The sequence below is a fragment of the Sitophilus oryzae genome, unplaced genomic scaffold, assembly GCF_002938485.1.
Source record: "Sitophilus oryzae breed Bouriz unplaced genomic scaffold, Soryzae_2.0 scaffold_179_pilon_pilon, whole genome shotgun sequence".
NCBI lineage: Eukaryota > Metazoa > Arthropoda > Insecta > Coleoptera > Curculionidae > Sitophilus > Sitophilus oryzae.
The window spans coordinates 9,916,376-9,932,881 of NW_022146501.1; the positions used below are offsets into that span (position 1 = coordinate 9,916,376).

The 16,506-nt window shown below is 34.0% G+C and overlaps 2 protein-coding genes across 2 annotated transcripts in view; one reads left to right on the top strand and one right to left on the bottom strand.

Moving 5' to 3' along the window:
• The window catches only part of LOC115882780 (microtubule-associated protein futsch), a 195,606-nt gene that overhangs the window by 62,250 nt on the left and 116,850 nt on the right, over nucleotides 1–16,506 (top strand). The gene's annotated exons all lie outside the window — the stretch shown is intronic.
• On the bottom strand, nucleotides 1,883–16,036 carry LOC115882782 (putative fatty acyl-CoA reductase CG5065). The gene is made up of 9 exons (XM_030901022.1): nucleotides 15,907–16,036; nucleotides 15,691–15,851; nucleotides 14,809–14,893; nucleotides 10,942–11,153; nucleotides 10,483–10,696; nucleotides 7,088–7,280; nucleotides 6,685–6,936; nucleotides 4,265–4,528; nucleotides 1,883–2,040 (listed from the first exon to the last, which is right to left on the bottom strand). The coding sequence occupies exons 1-9, from the start codon at nucleotides 15,941–15,943 to the stop codon at nucleotides 1,914–1,916; spliced, it is 1,545 nt and encodes a 514-aa protein (XP_030756882.1). The 5' UTR covers nucleotides 15,944–16,036; the 3' UTR covers nucleotides 1,883–1,913.

Below are 16,506 nucleotides of genomic sequence, written 5' to 3' on the forward strand. Positions count from 1 at the left end.
CTCTTGTGTCTATAGGGTAAAATTAATGGAGGGACTCGCAGTGAACGTCTACGCCGCAATTCAGCATTAGAAAGTCGCCTGGAAATGGTTCGGCTTGATATCACTCGGTGGTAAGTTCGTTGAACCTGAGATCGTAGCTCTCGAATTGGGACTGACCGATTTCTTCTGGCAAATTGAGCCAAGTAGCGATCCTGTCGTTTAGTCGTTACCCTTGTACGGCCAAACCTAGGACGAGATCTTACATTTTCGATGTCCATATATCGTTGTATAATTTGATACCACACACTTGGTATTTCGAGTCAAATTTTCGTTGCAAACCGCAAGTTATAATTTCCTTTGAATAAGAAGACTAGGGAAGGAGCATGATGCTATCCATGTATTCATGCATGGTGGGTGGAAAAGGCACCATAAAAGCTCTCTAGGGTGGGGATCCTTGACAGTACATTTTTCCGAACAACCAAATTCAATCACTAACTATGTTTTGAATCGGAGAATCGATTGCAAAAGTCATTAACTACGATTTCTGGCTATTTATGTTTTATTTTAATACCGAATAGTTACTAACTATAACATCTTTATGCAATGCAATTCTTCTTTAGACGCATTTTTCTCGGAAGTAATAAAAAGTAACTTAGTGACTTTTGACAGCAACGGTGTTCATTCTAATCAGAGTGTTATTTTCTATCGAATAATAATACCGTGTAAAAAAATATTGCCATAAAAATCAAAAGTTGTAGTCATTTCCGGTGAAACATGAAGTGGCCGAAAACAATAATTGAATACGTCAATCAATCCTAATTTATGTCATATACTGACATTCCAAATTTCCAAGATTTTTAACTGAAAAAATAAAAAAGTTATAGGGGTGAGCCACTTTTGAGACGCACCCGGTATAAACTAGTATAAGCTAGTATTTGAGATTGTTTATTGTTGCCACCGTAATCTAAGATGGCAGTGATAACATTAAATAACAATGGAAACTACAAAAATTAATAGGGGACATTCATTCTAATGCAGTCCATGAAGACTAGTACACGGTCTCAAGAGTAGACTTGTTGTTGGTACTGATAAATCCATGTGGTTTTTATTAGGTGGGTACACGCAAGAGGTATTTTTAAACGATCTGTCCCTCTGTTCCAATCCCGCCGATCTGGTCTTTCATTGTCCACTAACATGAATATCAAATCTCTCATTCTCTGAACGGAATTGATCTATGAAGGGACAAATTGGTTAGTTAGTTGCAGGAAAAAATTCCAGGAGGAGGAAAAAAAAGTGGCATTATTGAGTTTATGCTGTAAAATTGTGAAGAAAATGATAAAAATATAAGTCGATCTAAGTGGATAAAAAAATGAGTCCAAGAAAGACAAAAATATGGACACATGTCCTTACTTCTGAAATTTAACATTTGTTGAAACAAATTCAAAAATTACAAAAACCATTAATTTTAGGTATACAACATTATATATAAGAAAGTTATGGAATTTTACCCAGAATCTAAAAATAAAATAAAAAATAGGGTATTTAAAAAACATATGTTATATCCGCCACACTTTTTTGAAGCACCCAGTAAAGTCAATAATAATTTTAAAATGTGTATCTTAACATTCCCTATAACTTTTATATTTAACTTTTTTTGTAAATCTCGAAAACAATGAGATAATGGACTTTACTCCATCGTTGACTCACCCTGTACATTAAAGTGATTAAAAATTGACTAAAAATTAGAGGCGATCTACACTAATCACTTTGGATGATTTCTCCAAGTTATCATTAAAAGTGACAAATGTAAAAGAGCCTTAGATAAGTATAATAATATAACTAAATAACTATGTAAAATAAACAAAGGAATATTAAAAAACTATAAGTATATTTTGTCCATAAAATACAAAGAATAATAATTTAAAACCATTTTATTATAAACTAATCCAGTAATTCTTCAGTGCCTGATATAAAACTACGAGCAAAGAGTGCTTGATAAAGACAAACCAGAACAACCAAATGAAGAAGCTTGTTTTACATATTCTGTCCAGAACATATACCCTAAAAATAAAATATGTGATTTTGTGACAAATTTCGAATGACAAAATAAAACAACCAAATAACGAATTTAGACATTTTAGTCCATAAAGGTTGCCATGACGACCTTTACGGCCTAGGCCGAAAAAGAAACATTTTACGGACTGAAATGAGTCCGTAAAATAGCTGTTTTTGGGAGCGTATGACAAAAATAAATAAATAAATGCCTTTATTGTCAAAAAATTTTTTTGACAAAAAATTTGTAGACAAAGGTAAAGTAAATAAACAAAAGAGAATACAAAACAAGTACACAAATTACATTGTCAGTCTTATTGTTTAAAATAAACATTTATAAATATTTACAATGTCAAAGAATAAAAAAAAATAAGATTCAAAAATATCTAGTAAGTTTATAGTAAATATAGTAATAGCAAATATTAGACCAGTGTTTACAAGATTAAATTCGATTATCAAAATATAAGTCATTTACGGCTCAGAAAGCCTTGTCACAACTTATCTAGTAAATAAGATTTCAATGCTTTGCGAAATGAAGAAAATAATGTTATGGATTTGATTTCAAATGGCAGGTGATTGTGCATTTTTTTCGAGTTGTATAATATTGAACTTTTCACTAACTCTGAGCGTGGGGTTGGTAGATAAAGATCTTGCTCCGCGTTCCTGAATGGGAGATGGCCTTTCTTGAGAAGCTGATACATGCTTACGTATTAGGCAAACGGATTCAAATATAAATACGGAAGGAAGTGTTAATATTTTTATTTTTTTAAAAAAGTCCGGGCAATGAGTTCTGCTGTTTAGTCCCAGTGAATATCGAACAGCTCTTTTCTGTAGCTTGAAAATGCGGGCAAATTGAGTCGCACAACACGTACCCCAGAATGGAAGGGCATACCTGAGGTGCGACTCAAAAAGTGCATAATAAACAGTTCTAGCCACTGACAAATTAAGCTCCTTAGAAACAGATCTTAATGCAAAACAGGCAGAGCTGAATTTTTTCGACAAATGCAGACCGATATGCATGTCCGATTTTAGAGAATTGTCTACAACAAGCCCTAAGAATTTTACAGATTTTACGTCGTCAGTGGTGGTGTTGTTAAGTACAAAAGGCTGCAGCGAGTTTTTATATGACAAAGCTTTAGTTTTAGAAATGTTGAGACTCAGGAGGTTCGAATCGCACCAAGATTTAATAGTGATTAAGTCATTTGATATAATCCTATAAAGTGCCGTGACGTCCTTGTTGCTCCAAGTGAATCTAGCGTCGTCCGCAAAAAGACATATTTTACCACTGATGTTTATGTTAGCAATGTCGTTAATAAAAAGAAGAAACAAAATAGGGCCTAGTACTGAGCCTTGAGGTACTCCACATTCTATTGGCTTGCTAGAAGATAACGTGGTATCTACCCTCACAAGTTGACTTCTATTGCTCAGATACGACTTAAACCATTCGAGAGAAGAAGTAAAAATGACCCTTTTTGTGGCCAGGCTGTATGTTTGACTTTGACGGAAGATACTTTAGCGAGTCCGACATAAATAGCCGAGGCACAAAAAGTCATTTTGACTCCGAATAGAACATGTAATTTTTTTTCAAACGCCACAAATAAGATTTTAAATAGTTTCAAACGTTCCAAATAATATAAAAATATTTAAAAGTCATTTTAAAGCCATTTAAAAGTCAAAAGTGACAATATAAAAAATGACTACAATTTCCGGTAAAACAGGAAGTGGCCGAAAACAATTATATAGGTTTATGTCATATTCTAACGTACAAAATCTCCTTTATTTATCTGAAAAAATAAAAAAGTTATAGGGGTGAGCCACTTTTGAGAAACACCCGGTATACATATATTTTATATTTAACTAATTTAGTCTTTTTTTTTGTTTCAGGTAAGCTCTAACTCCAGACCAAACTCCAAATTTTTTTAAGTATGTGTAATAAATGGGTATGTAATAATTAATCTAAGCATCAAATTTAATTATTGATGATTAATTATTATTTTTATGTATTTGAATACAATTTAATTTGTGTTATGAAAGGTAAACTTATTTTCTCACTTATTTTAGTTTTTAAAAAAGTTATAATTGGAACAAATTTAAAGAAAAAAAAATCTGTAATAATACGGAGCTATCAACGATAAATTCAAATAGATATTTGGCGACACTGTCAGATATTTATTTAGTAGAAAATCACTTTAAAAAAAGGGTTTTTGAAAAATTCGGAAAATTAAATACTCACAATTTGTGTGTTTTATGCGAGGAGGGTTTGACTTCTTTGGTCTCTTTCAGCAATATCCATCTGGCAGTGTTGACACACGCGCACAAGTACCTATAGACGTGTTCGTCGTCTTTGACAGATCCGTACTTGAATTCTGCCACTTCTGACTCCGGTAGTTCCTCAAATATTCTCCTTAGTACCGGATTGAGGAACTGCCATTCGTGACACATGAAGTAAGCCAGGGCTGCAGTACCGTTGTACAATTTTCTTTGAATCTTCATTATTCTAGAATATAATAATATATTTTTAGTTTGGTTTGGTTGTAATTGTTGTTGATTTCCTTCTAAATCAAAGCAGAGCGTTGAAGCAATGGCAGAGGAAGCTAAAAAACTATTCCCTGTTCATCCAAACCTGATATTTAACTGTGATATTAGAGATAGTTTTGTAGAATTTAGTGTAAATGAATTGAAACAAGCCTGTGATAAATTAAAAAACGGAAAAGCCCCTGGACCTGGAAACGTGCCTGTCGAAATATTCAAGCAATTAATAGACAAAAAACCAGAGTATATATTCAAGGTGGCCAATGGCCTAGCAAGAGACTTCCACCTCCCGAGTGGAAGAAAGCCGCACTGATACTGATTCCTAAAAACTCTAACTCAGAAGATGGATCAGCGGCATACCGACCGATATGTCTTTTAGATATAGAAGGAAAACTATATGAACACCTTATCCTTATTAGACTAAATGAAGAACTCGATCGAATAGGAACTCTTTCAGCGCGCCAATATAGTTTTCGAAAAGGTAGACAAACAATACACGCCATTGAACATGTATTTCTTATTGCCAGACAAGCAGCAGATTATGCGCCAAATAATAGAAAATTATGCGCAGTAATTTCTCTAGATGTGCAAAATGCGTTCAACAGTGCTTCGTGGCAGATCATTCTGGGCGAAATGCAGAAATGGGGTATAATTAATGGGGTTCGTCTCTGACTAACATGGCGGCGTCTTATCTCTCTGAAAGAACAATTTTAATTGAAGACAACACTGCTCAAAGGCAGATTAACGTAACCAGCGGAGTGCTACAGGGGTCAGTTCTTAGTCACAGTCAACACTAATCGGCTTTGCCGATGACGTAGCGATGGTGGTAACGGCCAAAAACGAAAAGACACTCATGAGTGTTGCTAATGCAGGACTACAAAGAGTGGCCAACTGGATCGAGCGCAAAGGTTTAAAACTGGCACTAAGCAAAACTGAAGCGGTTTTATTAACAACCAAGAGGAAACTCTCTCATATTTCATTTGGGCTTCTCGGTACAACAATTTCACCAAAGAATTCAATAAGATACCATGGAGTTTGGCTCGACTCAAAGCTTACATTTGGCAAGCATATAAATCAAGTTATACGAAAGGCGGAAAGAACTTTGACCGCACTGGGTAGGCTGATGCCTAATATAGGAGGGCTACTTGCTTCCAAACGTAGAATCCTAGCCTGTGTAGCACACTCTCAACTGTTATATGTAGCACCTGTGTGGCATTTCGCAATATCAAAGAGATATATAAGGCAAAAACTTAAAGCTATACACCGTAAACTAACATCAAAATCTGCAGTGCCTCTAGAACCGTCTCCGCTGAAGCATTAAATGTCATATCCGGGGTGCCGTCTATTCATCTACTTGTAGAGGAAAGAAGAGAGAGATACAAAGGGACATCAAAACTGGAGGCAAGAAGCATACTGATGAATGAATGGCAAAAGGAGTGGGATCTAGATAGATATGGTAGATGGACACATGATCTCATACAAGACATTAATACCTGGTTAGACAGAAGCTTTGGAGAGACTATTTTCTAACTCAGGCATTGACAGTGCACAGATGCTTTAACAACTATTTATATAAAAGGGAGAGATCCACCCCAAATTTGTGTACGTATTGCAAGGAAGTTGACAGTGTGGAACACACACTATTCCTCTGCAATGAATGGAAGCAGTTTAGAGAGCCATTTCAACGGGACAGTGGTGGACAAGTCTTTAATGCTAAAAATATGATGCAAGGGCTGCTAAACGGTGAAACATCATGGAAAATTACATATAGATACATTCGAGAAATAATAGAAACCAAAGGAAATAGAATGCGGGGCCTAACCGCATAGACAGCCTTTCAGCTGAAGTAATGCGCAAGCGGTTTCCAGCTGGATAGAGCGTTGGAATGTGAGGAGGGTTTTTTTAGTCGGTAGGAATCCGACACTACCCAAAGGTGTCTTATGCAAGATTTTTCCCCTCCTCCTCAAAAAAAATAGATTTTTAGTAAACGGTCTTCTTTTTGCTGTTGGGACTAATATGGAAACAAGTCAAAATATTCATAATTTAAAATATACAGATTTGTACCTGTATAATGTCAAATTTTGACTTAAAACTAAAAAAAACTTTTAAAAATATGCTTACATCGGTGGATACCCGGCGGCTCTTATAATCAAATCCAAAAAAAATGCTGGTATAACATGGAACAGTATCACATTAATGTTATAATATAACTTGGACTCTGTCAGTGCTGTGGATGGATTGGTCGGATACCAAATCTTGTACTCCATGGGCGTTTTCCAGGATATTTCCAGAGCAATGGAAGCTATGTCGTTGACAGACATGAGCTTCTCACCGTGAGCGCTGGCGTTCACCACCAACGCAGTATTTGTAGGTCTAAAATGAAGAAATCGGCAATTTAAAGTTGAGTTTTCAATCTTGAATATACATTTCTAAGTTTATTTATTGTTTTTAAATGTGCACGCCAATGGCATTTTTGTAGTTCGTGAAATTTTTGATTCCTTTCTAAAATATAGTAATACTTTACCCTGTGTTCGCTACGTGCCAACATGTCACAAGGAATACTTTGACAGCTTCATCTACAGGGATGCAGTCAATGGAAACATCAGGGTGTCCGAAAGCTATCCTTAGCAATCCAGCTCCGGCTGCTGACAAGATGCCCATTGGTCCATTCATGTTATCCAGCCAGCCAACAAAAGGCTCATATAGACTAGGAATAACTAAAAGAAACAATCAACATTGACTTAATAATATGTTTGTACTAGAGATGCGTAGATCCGGTGTTTTAAAACAGTTGGGTCCGGACTTACATCAAGCTCATTAGCGTAACTAGCAATTTATATTTTAATAAAATCACATTTTTTGAATAAAACGTTTACCTGAATTTCTCTGTCAATAAATTCATAGACTTAGTTATCAAACCGTGTTCCCGTAGATTACTCAAATACCTACAAATTTTCTAAAAAAATAAAAATTAATACATTTTTTGAACACAACAAAATAGTATTAACTAAACAAAACTAGAAAACGTAATTTTTACTGCATCACAAGCAAATAAAAATTAATACGTAGTAGTGATGGGAATACCGATTCCACATGAGTCTTCCGTACTTCCACAGTGTCGCGGTCCTCGCTTATGCAGTATTTCTGGCATTAGTTATCTACTCCCAACCAATGTTGTCAGGTTCTTACAATTGTACCAGCTGTTACAACCATTCGTGCCATGAACTTAGATAATGAACTTAATAGAACGCCTATGGAGAGCGGTGTTTACTTTATAGAAAATCGCCCTATATTTTTTAAAATTTTCGATGCTGAGAAATACAAAAATAAAATAAGTTAGTTAACCTAAGTTAGTTGCTTGCGAAATTACCTGTCGCTATAATGCTTTTGTTCATTATTTTGGGGAAAGTAGCATTATATTTTAATTTTTAAAGAAATATCAAGGAATGACGTATTGTCTTTAACGGCTCATATTTATGTGTATTGCAACATAATATATTTAATGTTAAAATCAAGAACACAGTACAAACCACTGCCAAAAAAATTCTTTATTGGTAACTGGTTTCGGCAATTCCAGTGATCATTAGATCTTAAAAATACATATAAACAATATAACTTATATAAATGTATTAAAGCAAATAACATTTTTCATTTTATTTGCTTTTACGTTTCATCTTTCTAACAACGCTATTTTATACCATAGTACATACCAAAAATCGCTATTTCAAAAGTAACGTTGCGACGGGAGCACCAACGCCAGTAGTAACCGATCAAATCGCGACAGGCGAAAGCGAAACCCTAGAAGCGCTCCAGCTCCAGCGACTGCTGGAACGAAGTACGTCGCCGCCGAGGTCGAGCGTTGATAATCAGTTACAGCAGTTACTTCTTTTCGCGACAGGGAACTAAAACTCTAGGAGCGCGACTGCTGGAGCGAAGTAGGTCGCCGCCGAGGTCGAGCGTCGATGCCCAGTTACAGCAGTTACTTCTGTTCGCGACAGGGAACTACAAATCTAGGAGCGCGACGGCTGGAGCGAACACGTCCCGATCGAGATCGCGCGGCGCTACGGACATACCAGTTCCAGATACTATTGTTGGCGACCGACGAAATCGCGACGGCTGGAGCTAAATACGTCGCTATGCGGTTACTACGGTTCGAGCTAACATCAAGAGCGATTATAAATAATTTATTTGCAATTTATAAATAATTTATAATTTTGTCGTCATTATGACCGTCGTTCTTCAATAACAGGTTCCTGATTTGTTGTGGAGCGCGACACGACGTTACAAAAAAATTCCGCTCCAAAATCGCGTTACTCAAATACCGACACATCACTAATACGTAGCCAAGAGTCATAATTCAGGATTTCTCTGGGTGGTGCCCAGCAGTACCTGGAGGGCGGCACCCCCGGGCACCCCTGTAGTTACGCCAATGATTAAGTTTCATGGACCTACATCCAGATTTCAGTTCTGCCTGATCTATATCATTCTAACCGCCAATTTTAATTTAACATTCCTATTCATACATCCTATCATTTTGCATTCATCAGTACCGGTACCGGAAGAAGGTCCGTGGATTCGTATCCATCCGGACCTACTCATCTCTAGTTTGCACAATGATTAACGCAAAAAATAATAAAATATATGCTGATGCTAATATATGATAATGCAAAAATAGTAGTTGAGAGAGAGATGAAATCGCGAGCGAATTAATTTCGGGGGACGATAACGCAATTTTATCGTCGTGTATAAAACAATATTTTTTTCTATGGTGAGTTACGTTTCAAAAAATATTCAGAAATTATTACTTCAAGGAATTTACTACGAGTAGAAAAAATATTGTGCTGGGTTGGCATTGGTTTTTATGTAATTTAACAAAAAAAAAGCTGTCTCTTTAGTTGTCAGTTTGAGTCAATATTTTTTAATTCTCTTTCGTGACGATTGCTGATTGAATTGGAGCATTTGAGAACAGTCACCGTTTCATCTTCCAAAAACCTTTTAACCAATTGTGAGGCATGTTTCGGGTCGTTATCATGTTGGAAGTAGTGTACAACTGGCATTTTTTCCTCCAAATAAAACACTAAAATGTTTTGTAAAATGTCTCTGTAGCCAAACCGATCCATTATGCCCTCAATTTTATGGAGAGACCCCATCCCATACCCAGAAAAACAGTCCCATACCATGATTGAGCCCCCACCATGTTTTACAGTGGGCTGCGTGTACTTTGGTAGCAATCGTCTGTTGGGAGGTTTTCTTACATGTTGAATTCCATCTGATGACACCAAATTAAACTTTGATTCATCACTTAAACAAACTTTTTTCCATTGTGCCACAGTCCAATTTTGATGTTCCTTGGCAAATGCTAATCGGGCCTTCAAATTTTATTTTTGATAGCAGTGGTTTCTTGGCGGGTCTTCGGGTAAACAACTTCTGGTCAACTAATTTACGTCGGATCGTCCTTGTACTCACTGGTGGATAGCCCATTTCTTCAAGTTTTGCTTTTATCTTCGTTGACGGCAAAAATGGATCTTGTGAAATGGCTCAAAACGAAATAAGTAAATTACCAACAGATATTCAGGCTGAAGCGACAAACGGCATATTCAAACTACTTCCATTTAAATCCCGAATAACTTATGAAAAGGAATACAAACATTTTTAAAAATGGAAGCAATTAAAAAACGTGCGAGAAGAAATAAAACTTTTTAACCTATCCTCGCTGTTAAAGTATCATATAATCTACCCTTGAGGTTAAAGTATCTACTATTTTTGATAGATATAAGGCAATTTTATCAGTTGCTATGGAAAAAAATAGAAAAATATATCCTCTTAAATGTGAGACAGAAGTAAATACTAATATTATCTATCGTAAAGTCTAGCTATATGTTTTTTAATCTCTATTTAGTAAAAAAATAGTTTACTCACCTATCGTAGGTCTCACTATGACAGTGGGAATTTTGTCGGCCAACAGATCGTTAACACAGTGTTCTGCCAAGTGTTTGGTGTAGGTGTAAGTGTTGGGAAAGCCTTCCAGATACTTATGCGACAAAGTGTTCACTATGGTGTTGTCTCCATTTTCAGAAACGTAGATAGCTTCTCTCCAATCTCCTCTAGGAAGATATAGCTTCTCTTCTACAATCTAAAAATATTCAAAATCTGTGTCTTTTTGATGCCTTGAATAGAAATATTAAGTAATGATAATAATATAGCAGCCAAATTCCGGTTTCTCAATGTCGTCCAAGTTTTATTTAAAACATGTAAAAATATAAAGTAAAAAATACGCCATAATTTATATTTTTAATGAATGTCTAAGCTCAAAAAATAGAAATAAGTAAGCTAAAATCTCACAAACAAAATGCTGATTATAATATCCTGTATACTTACTTCTTTTTCATTGATGTTGCAAAATGCTGTCGATACGTGAACAAACGAACATATATGCTTCATATCCAAAGCCAATAAAGCAACATCTCTTGCACTCCTCAAATTTGTCAGTATGCCTACGTTAAAAAAATCGTCAAATTTTACAGAGGCAGCTGCGTTGAAAACAATGTGAATTTTTTCGATCAGCAATTGTCTGTCTTCATTTGATAAACCTAAATAAATATCAGGATTATATACAAGGTGTAAATAGAAAAAAAATTAAAAAATTAAGTTGATTTTTTTCATATACAGGGTGTTTCGTTTCACGTAAAAATAAGATTTATTTTTCATATCAACATAGGTCCGATTCTGCTTTGTTTCGTAGCTACAGGGTATTATAGTCTTAATAATCTTTCGATTTATTATAATTTTCTTCCAAGTACTTTTAGTTATTCCATAATACTAGTTAAGATAATTACAGAAAAAATTATAAAGCTTTAACATCTTGTAACTCTAAAATTATGCATTTCCATACCTATGTTTATAGGAACTTTTTTTCATAATTTTTGATGAGGAAGCAATGAGTACTTAGGTAGTAGGAGTACTCGCTGGCCGAGTCGTACTTTGGCACGCAAGCTTATCTTATGTACTTCAGTGTACTCATTCACAACAAAATTCGACGCCAGAGTGCAAGTTGAAGTTGGGTTGAAAGCTTGCAAGCTGCAAACTTCCACTTCAGCACGGAATTTTCGTTTGAAATTATGACAAATTTGACATTTAAATTTTAATAATTATTTTGTTTGTGTCATTGTTACAAGCCATTTTCCTGTGAAAAGCAAAATAATTATTAAAAGAAAAATGAGTGAAGGACGCTATTCTTCTTTTACTAGGACTTGTGGCTTTGCTGTTAAAAAAAACGGCAATTATTGTTACAGCTCAATAATTAGCTTGATCGAAAACTAAGGGGTTTACCAAAACCCAAAAAATGGGGTGTCCGACCCATATTAATGGCGAGAAAAAGTTTTGGGTGCTTGAGACACATTTTAGAAAAAAATCATCAATAAATGACGTTTTTCTTTCCATTTTTCTAAACATAAAAACTTGGAAAACTTAATTAACAACTGTCCCGGATTTTGACTCTTCCAAAATCAAAACCAACAACTAACCTAAAAAATGTCAGGAGAACGTTTAAACACGCATGCGCAAAATTCGAATTGAAATTTTTTGTGAATGGTTAATTTCGTGCCGACTTTAACGTCGAAGTGCCACTCGGCCAGCGAATTGATTTCGAATGTAACTTTAGACTTGGATCAAGGCAAATTAATAAAATTGCGTTTATCTCATCAAGCAGGCCGAAATCGACGAAATATCAAGAGACAACTTTTAGTCAGTATTAAACTGCTTATACTATTTTGCTAACAAGAGAAAAAAAGTCAGTGGCGTACATGCTTTTTTTTTAGAAAAATATCCCAGTGATAACCAATTTGCATGTCCCATGGTGAATATGTCGACACTTATGTTTAGCTTTAAAATATGTCGCAATTAGAGTAACTTTTATCCTCAACATTTCATTCGAAACGCTAAAGGTAGTTGGAAGAAAATTATAATAAATCGAAAAAATATTAAGACTTTAACACCTTGTAGCTACGAAACAAAGCAGAGTCGAACCTATAGTGTGACCAACGGATCTGTAGCTACGGGGTATCGGCAGGGGAACGCTGTTGTAAACAAAACACGCCCAATTTCATTCATAAAATAGGCATGGGCGTACGGTGTTATATGAAAATAATGTGTATCATAAATATAATACTCAGATTAATAATTTTTTTCAAAAAACTTTATGCTGTTTGAATCGTTACTGTTGAGTTAGCAGATAAACACTAAAAGCTTTTATTAAAGCTCCCTTAAATATTTTGAATCATTTTATTATTGTGTTGTTAATATAATAGAAGAAATAATTACAGCTGGGGATTGGAACATTTGGTTTTACACAGCAAAATAAAACACTAAATCAGTACAATACACCAAAACACTTTTAATTTTACACTGGACGCACGTTTCGCTAACCATGTCTGCCATCAGCAGATGATCAAGACTGAGTCTTGAGGTATATTTATTTATATATCTGTACTAACTATATTTTTTTCTATAATACATAATTTTAGATATAACTATTTCCAGCAAAAAAAAATCTTGAAAATAGTTAACTTTGGAAGCGCAAACAAAACATAATTTTACTCATCAGTAGATCTGATATTGCCTATTACACCAGATATGGTATCGCTCCGCCAGCAGTTTTTAAAGGTTAGGTCATTGTCTACCCATATGTTACATCCAAATAGATAATACTTGGCTATATTTTCGAATTTCGCGTATATATATTTATATCTCTCTCTGCAATATAATGGGCCGCTCCATTAATATTTATCTGTTATTTTAACATTTACGCCAAAAAAATTCATTTGATTTTAATAACCCCCTAAGCGTTTCCCTGCAAAAGGAAAATTCGATTCTTCCTGCAATTTTTGCAAAAGCTTTCTAATTGTGGGGACGAGTTTGAATTCGAGATAAAATCTATTTATCAAATTCCTGACCACTTCGAAAAAGTCGTTGAGCTTTTCGACAGCAGTCTCACGTGGTCGTTTCTTTCCAGAGAGGATATCATTTTATCGGGGTTAGTTTTCAGCCTTTTTTTTATCTTCTGTGTGAATTTTTTTATAGCCGATACGCTAACTCCGGTATAAAGAAATATCCGCTCAAGTTTACGTTTAAGCGGCAACTCAAGCGAACTCTCTGTAGCTTCTTCATCGCAAACCCTATTATGAACACAAGGAAATACACCAAATGAGATTTCATCCACGTTATTATTAACTTACCTATATAAATTAGCTATTATTTCTCTTGTCTGACTATGTAGCGTCTTACCCTTAACAAATTTATTCGTTTTAAAACACAAATATACGATCAAACTTGATATTAATAATTAAAAACTACGAACGAAAAACATTATAACAAGATAACAAAACAATAAAACACAACTTAACTATCAAATATACTAAAAATATAGGAATAAAGTTTAGGATAACCGGTATAAAATAATGAAATAAAGTAATAATGATCAAAAAAATGACACCGCCACTGGATATTTCAATAGTATTCAATATTCCTACTCTTTTCAGAAGAGACCGTGAAGTTGGGGATAAAGCAAGCGAATAGGAAAGGCGTAAAAGCCATGGCAACCGCGTGGTAACAAATCCTGTGACGTACTCGCCAATCATGTTCGATGAATAGGCGGCCATGCGCGGCGATGCCGGTTTGCCAATGATATCGTTGAAAATCTTCAACTTTCATAATAGGCAGATTATACAGAATGAAAGAAATAAGTTATTAAATAAAACATACCGAACAATATGAACTACGGTAAAATTCCTTAGTAATATACGTCAGAATATATACTAAACACATTATATATAATAAAAATATATTAAATTTATAGTTCATGTCTGGCAATTTTGCAATTTTATAGATAAACGAGGCAATATCGATTTTTTTCTCGCATTCCTTCCGTAGCTACAGATCCGCTGGTCAAACAGTATGTTGATTTGAAAAATAAATCTTATTTTTACGTGAGGAATCTTCCCACGAGAGATGGCACATGTTTTTTGAAACACCCTGTATACCTACAAATCTAGTAATATGACATAAGCCATTACTCTCTTTGTCTGGTGAATATCTTAAAATACATATTGTAGCTTGTAACTATGGTTCACCCTATATAAAAAAAAACTTTTTATACACTAGTTCTGAAAAATTTACAATAAAGATAAAATTTTTAAATATTTTGAAACTTTAGAAAGTTAGTTTTAGTAGTGTTTTTTAGTTACTTACCCAAATTCTTTTCCAAGACATTTCCATTGATAGGAATAACTTTTTTAAAAATTTCTGGATTTGTATTTTGCAGAATTTCGAACAGCTACGAAATACAAATAAATATTTCAAAATATATACTTTAAATTAAATTTTTTATAATAACTGTAATAATAAATTTAGTATAAATGTTGACATTACACTTATACCTCCAATTTCTCAAAAAAACTAGACCACCCTGTAAATATATTTCCAAAAAATATGGTTGTGGTGTATTGGACCATCAGGATCATCTACTTAAGGATTGACCTTAAGTGGATGCTATCTTTATTTACTATTGTCACCTATTTGTTTATCTATAATTATTATACTGCATGTATGATTGAAAAAAACGACGTCAAAGACGGCTGTGGAATCACAATCGATGATAATTTTGGTGAGGTCAATCTTTAGACGTCATTTACTGAAAATTGACATAAAACTTGACTTGTCAAAAATTAACTCTTATTATAGAAAAACTAAAAAACGATAACCCAACAAAATTCGCAAAGTTTTTGAGATAAAAAAAAATGGAAAAATTCCTTTACTTTGAAACTAAAAGAACTGCCTACCAACTTTTTATTAACATATTTTAGTATGGGGATTTTTACTTAGTATAAAAATAATTACAACCTTCTTAAATCAGTAAAGAATAAAGGAGAGCACGGGCCAAATAAATGACTTCTAGAGCTTGACCTCGCTAAAATTATAATCGATTGTCATTCAGCAGCCGTCTTTGACACCGTTTTTTTTTATCCTATGGTATTTATATGTTATAAGAATTATTATTATTTCCATTATAAATAATTTGAAACAATCAACTGATGAAATAAACTACTGAAACTAAATATTGCTCTTACTTACACAATTAGAAAATATTTCTTGCAATCTCTCGTTTAAAGACTTTCCTTTTTTGGGCCTGATCAGCATATAAATGTTTTCAATATCTGGACAACTTCTCAAGAGTTTTTCTATGAGAGCTTTACCCATAAATCCACTACCACCAGTTATAAAAATATTCTTTCCTGTAATACACAATCATAAACTCTCTTGTAATCAAGCACAATTCTTATATTATACCTTTAAAAAATTGTCTCAAAGATTGTTTTTGGTCCATTGCTTTTTTGGGTATATTTTTAATATTTTCTTAAGTGTATTCACTGATATATGTGACGTTTGCAATGATTTATAATTACTGTATCCACACATAAAGCGGATGTATAATGTACGAATAATAATAAGACTGTCCAATAGGTACTTAACATTTTTTACCAGGGGTGTTCAAAGAGTTATTTAAAAATCTACAGTATGTGCTTGGATTGTCTTTAGAAGTGGAAACACTTTTTTATTATTGACATTCTGAGAAAATATTAATTATTAATTAATAAGATTGTTTATACCTATTTTAAAATGGTTAATTCTGTTTATATTTTTCCAAATTTCCATACCGTTTTAGAGAAAATAAAAAAAAATAAAAATATGGTTGAATTTTTTCTAAAGTCCTAAAACTCAAATCGCGTTTATACTACTCTAATACTATACTACTAAGTTTATACGACCAGAGATGATATCTATACTAACATATAAAATCCTTAAGTAACTGACATACTGATTAATCACGATCCTGCTCAAACCACTCAACGTAAGAAGCTCAATTTTGGCATACAGGTTGATTCTAGG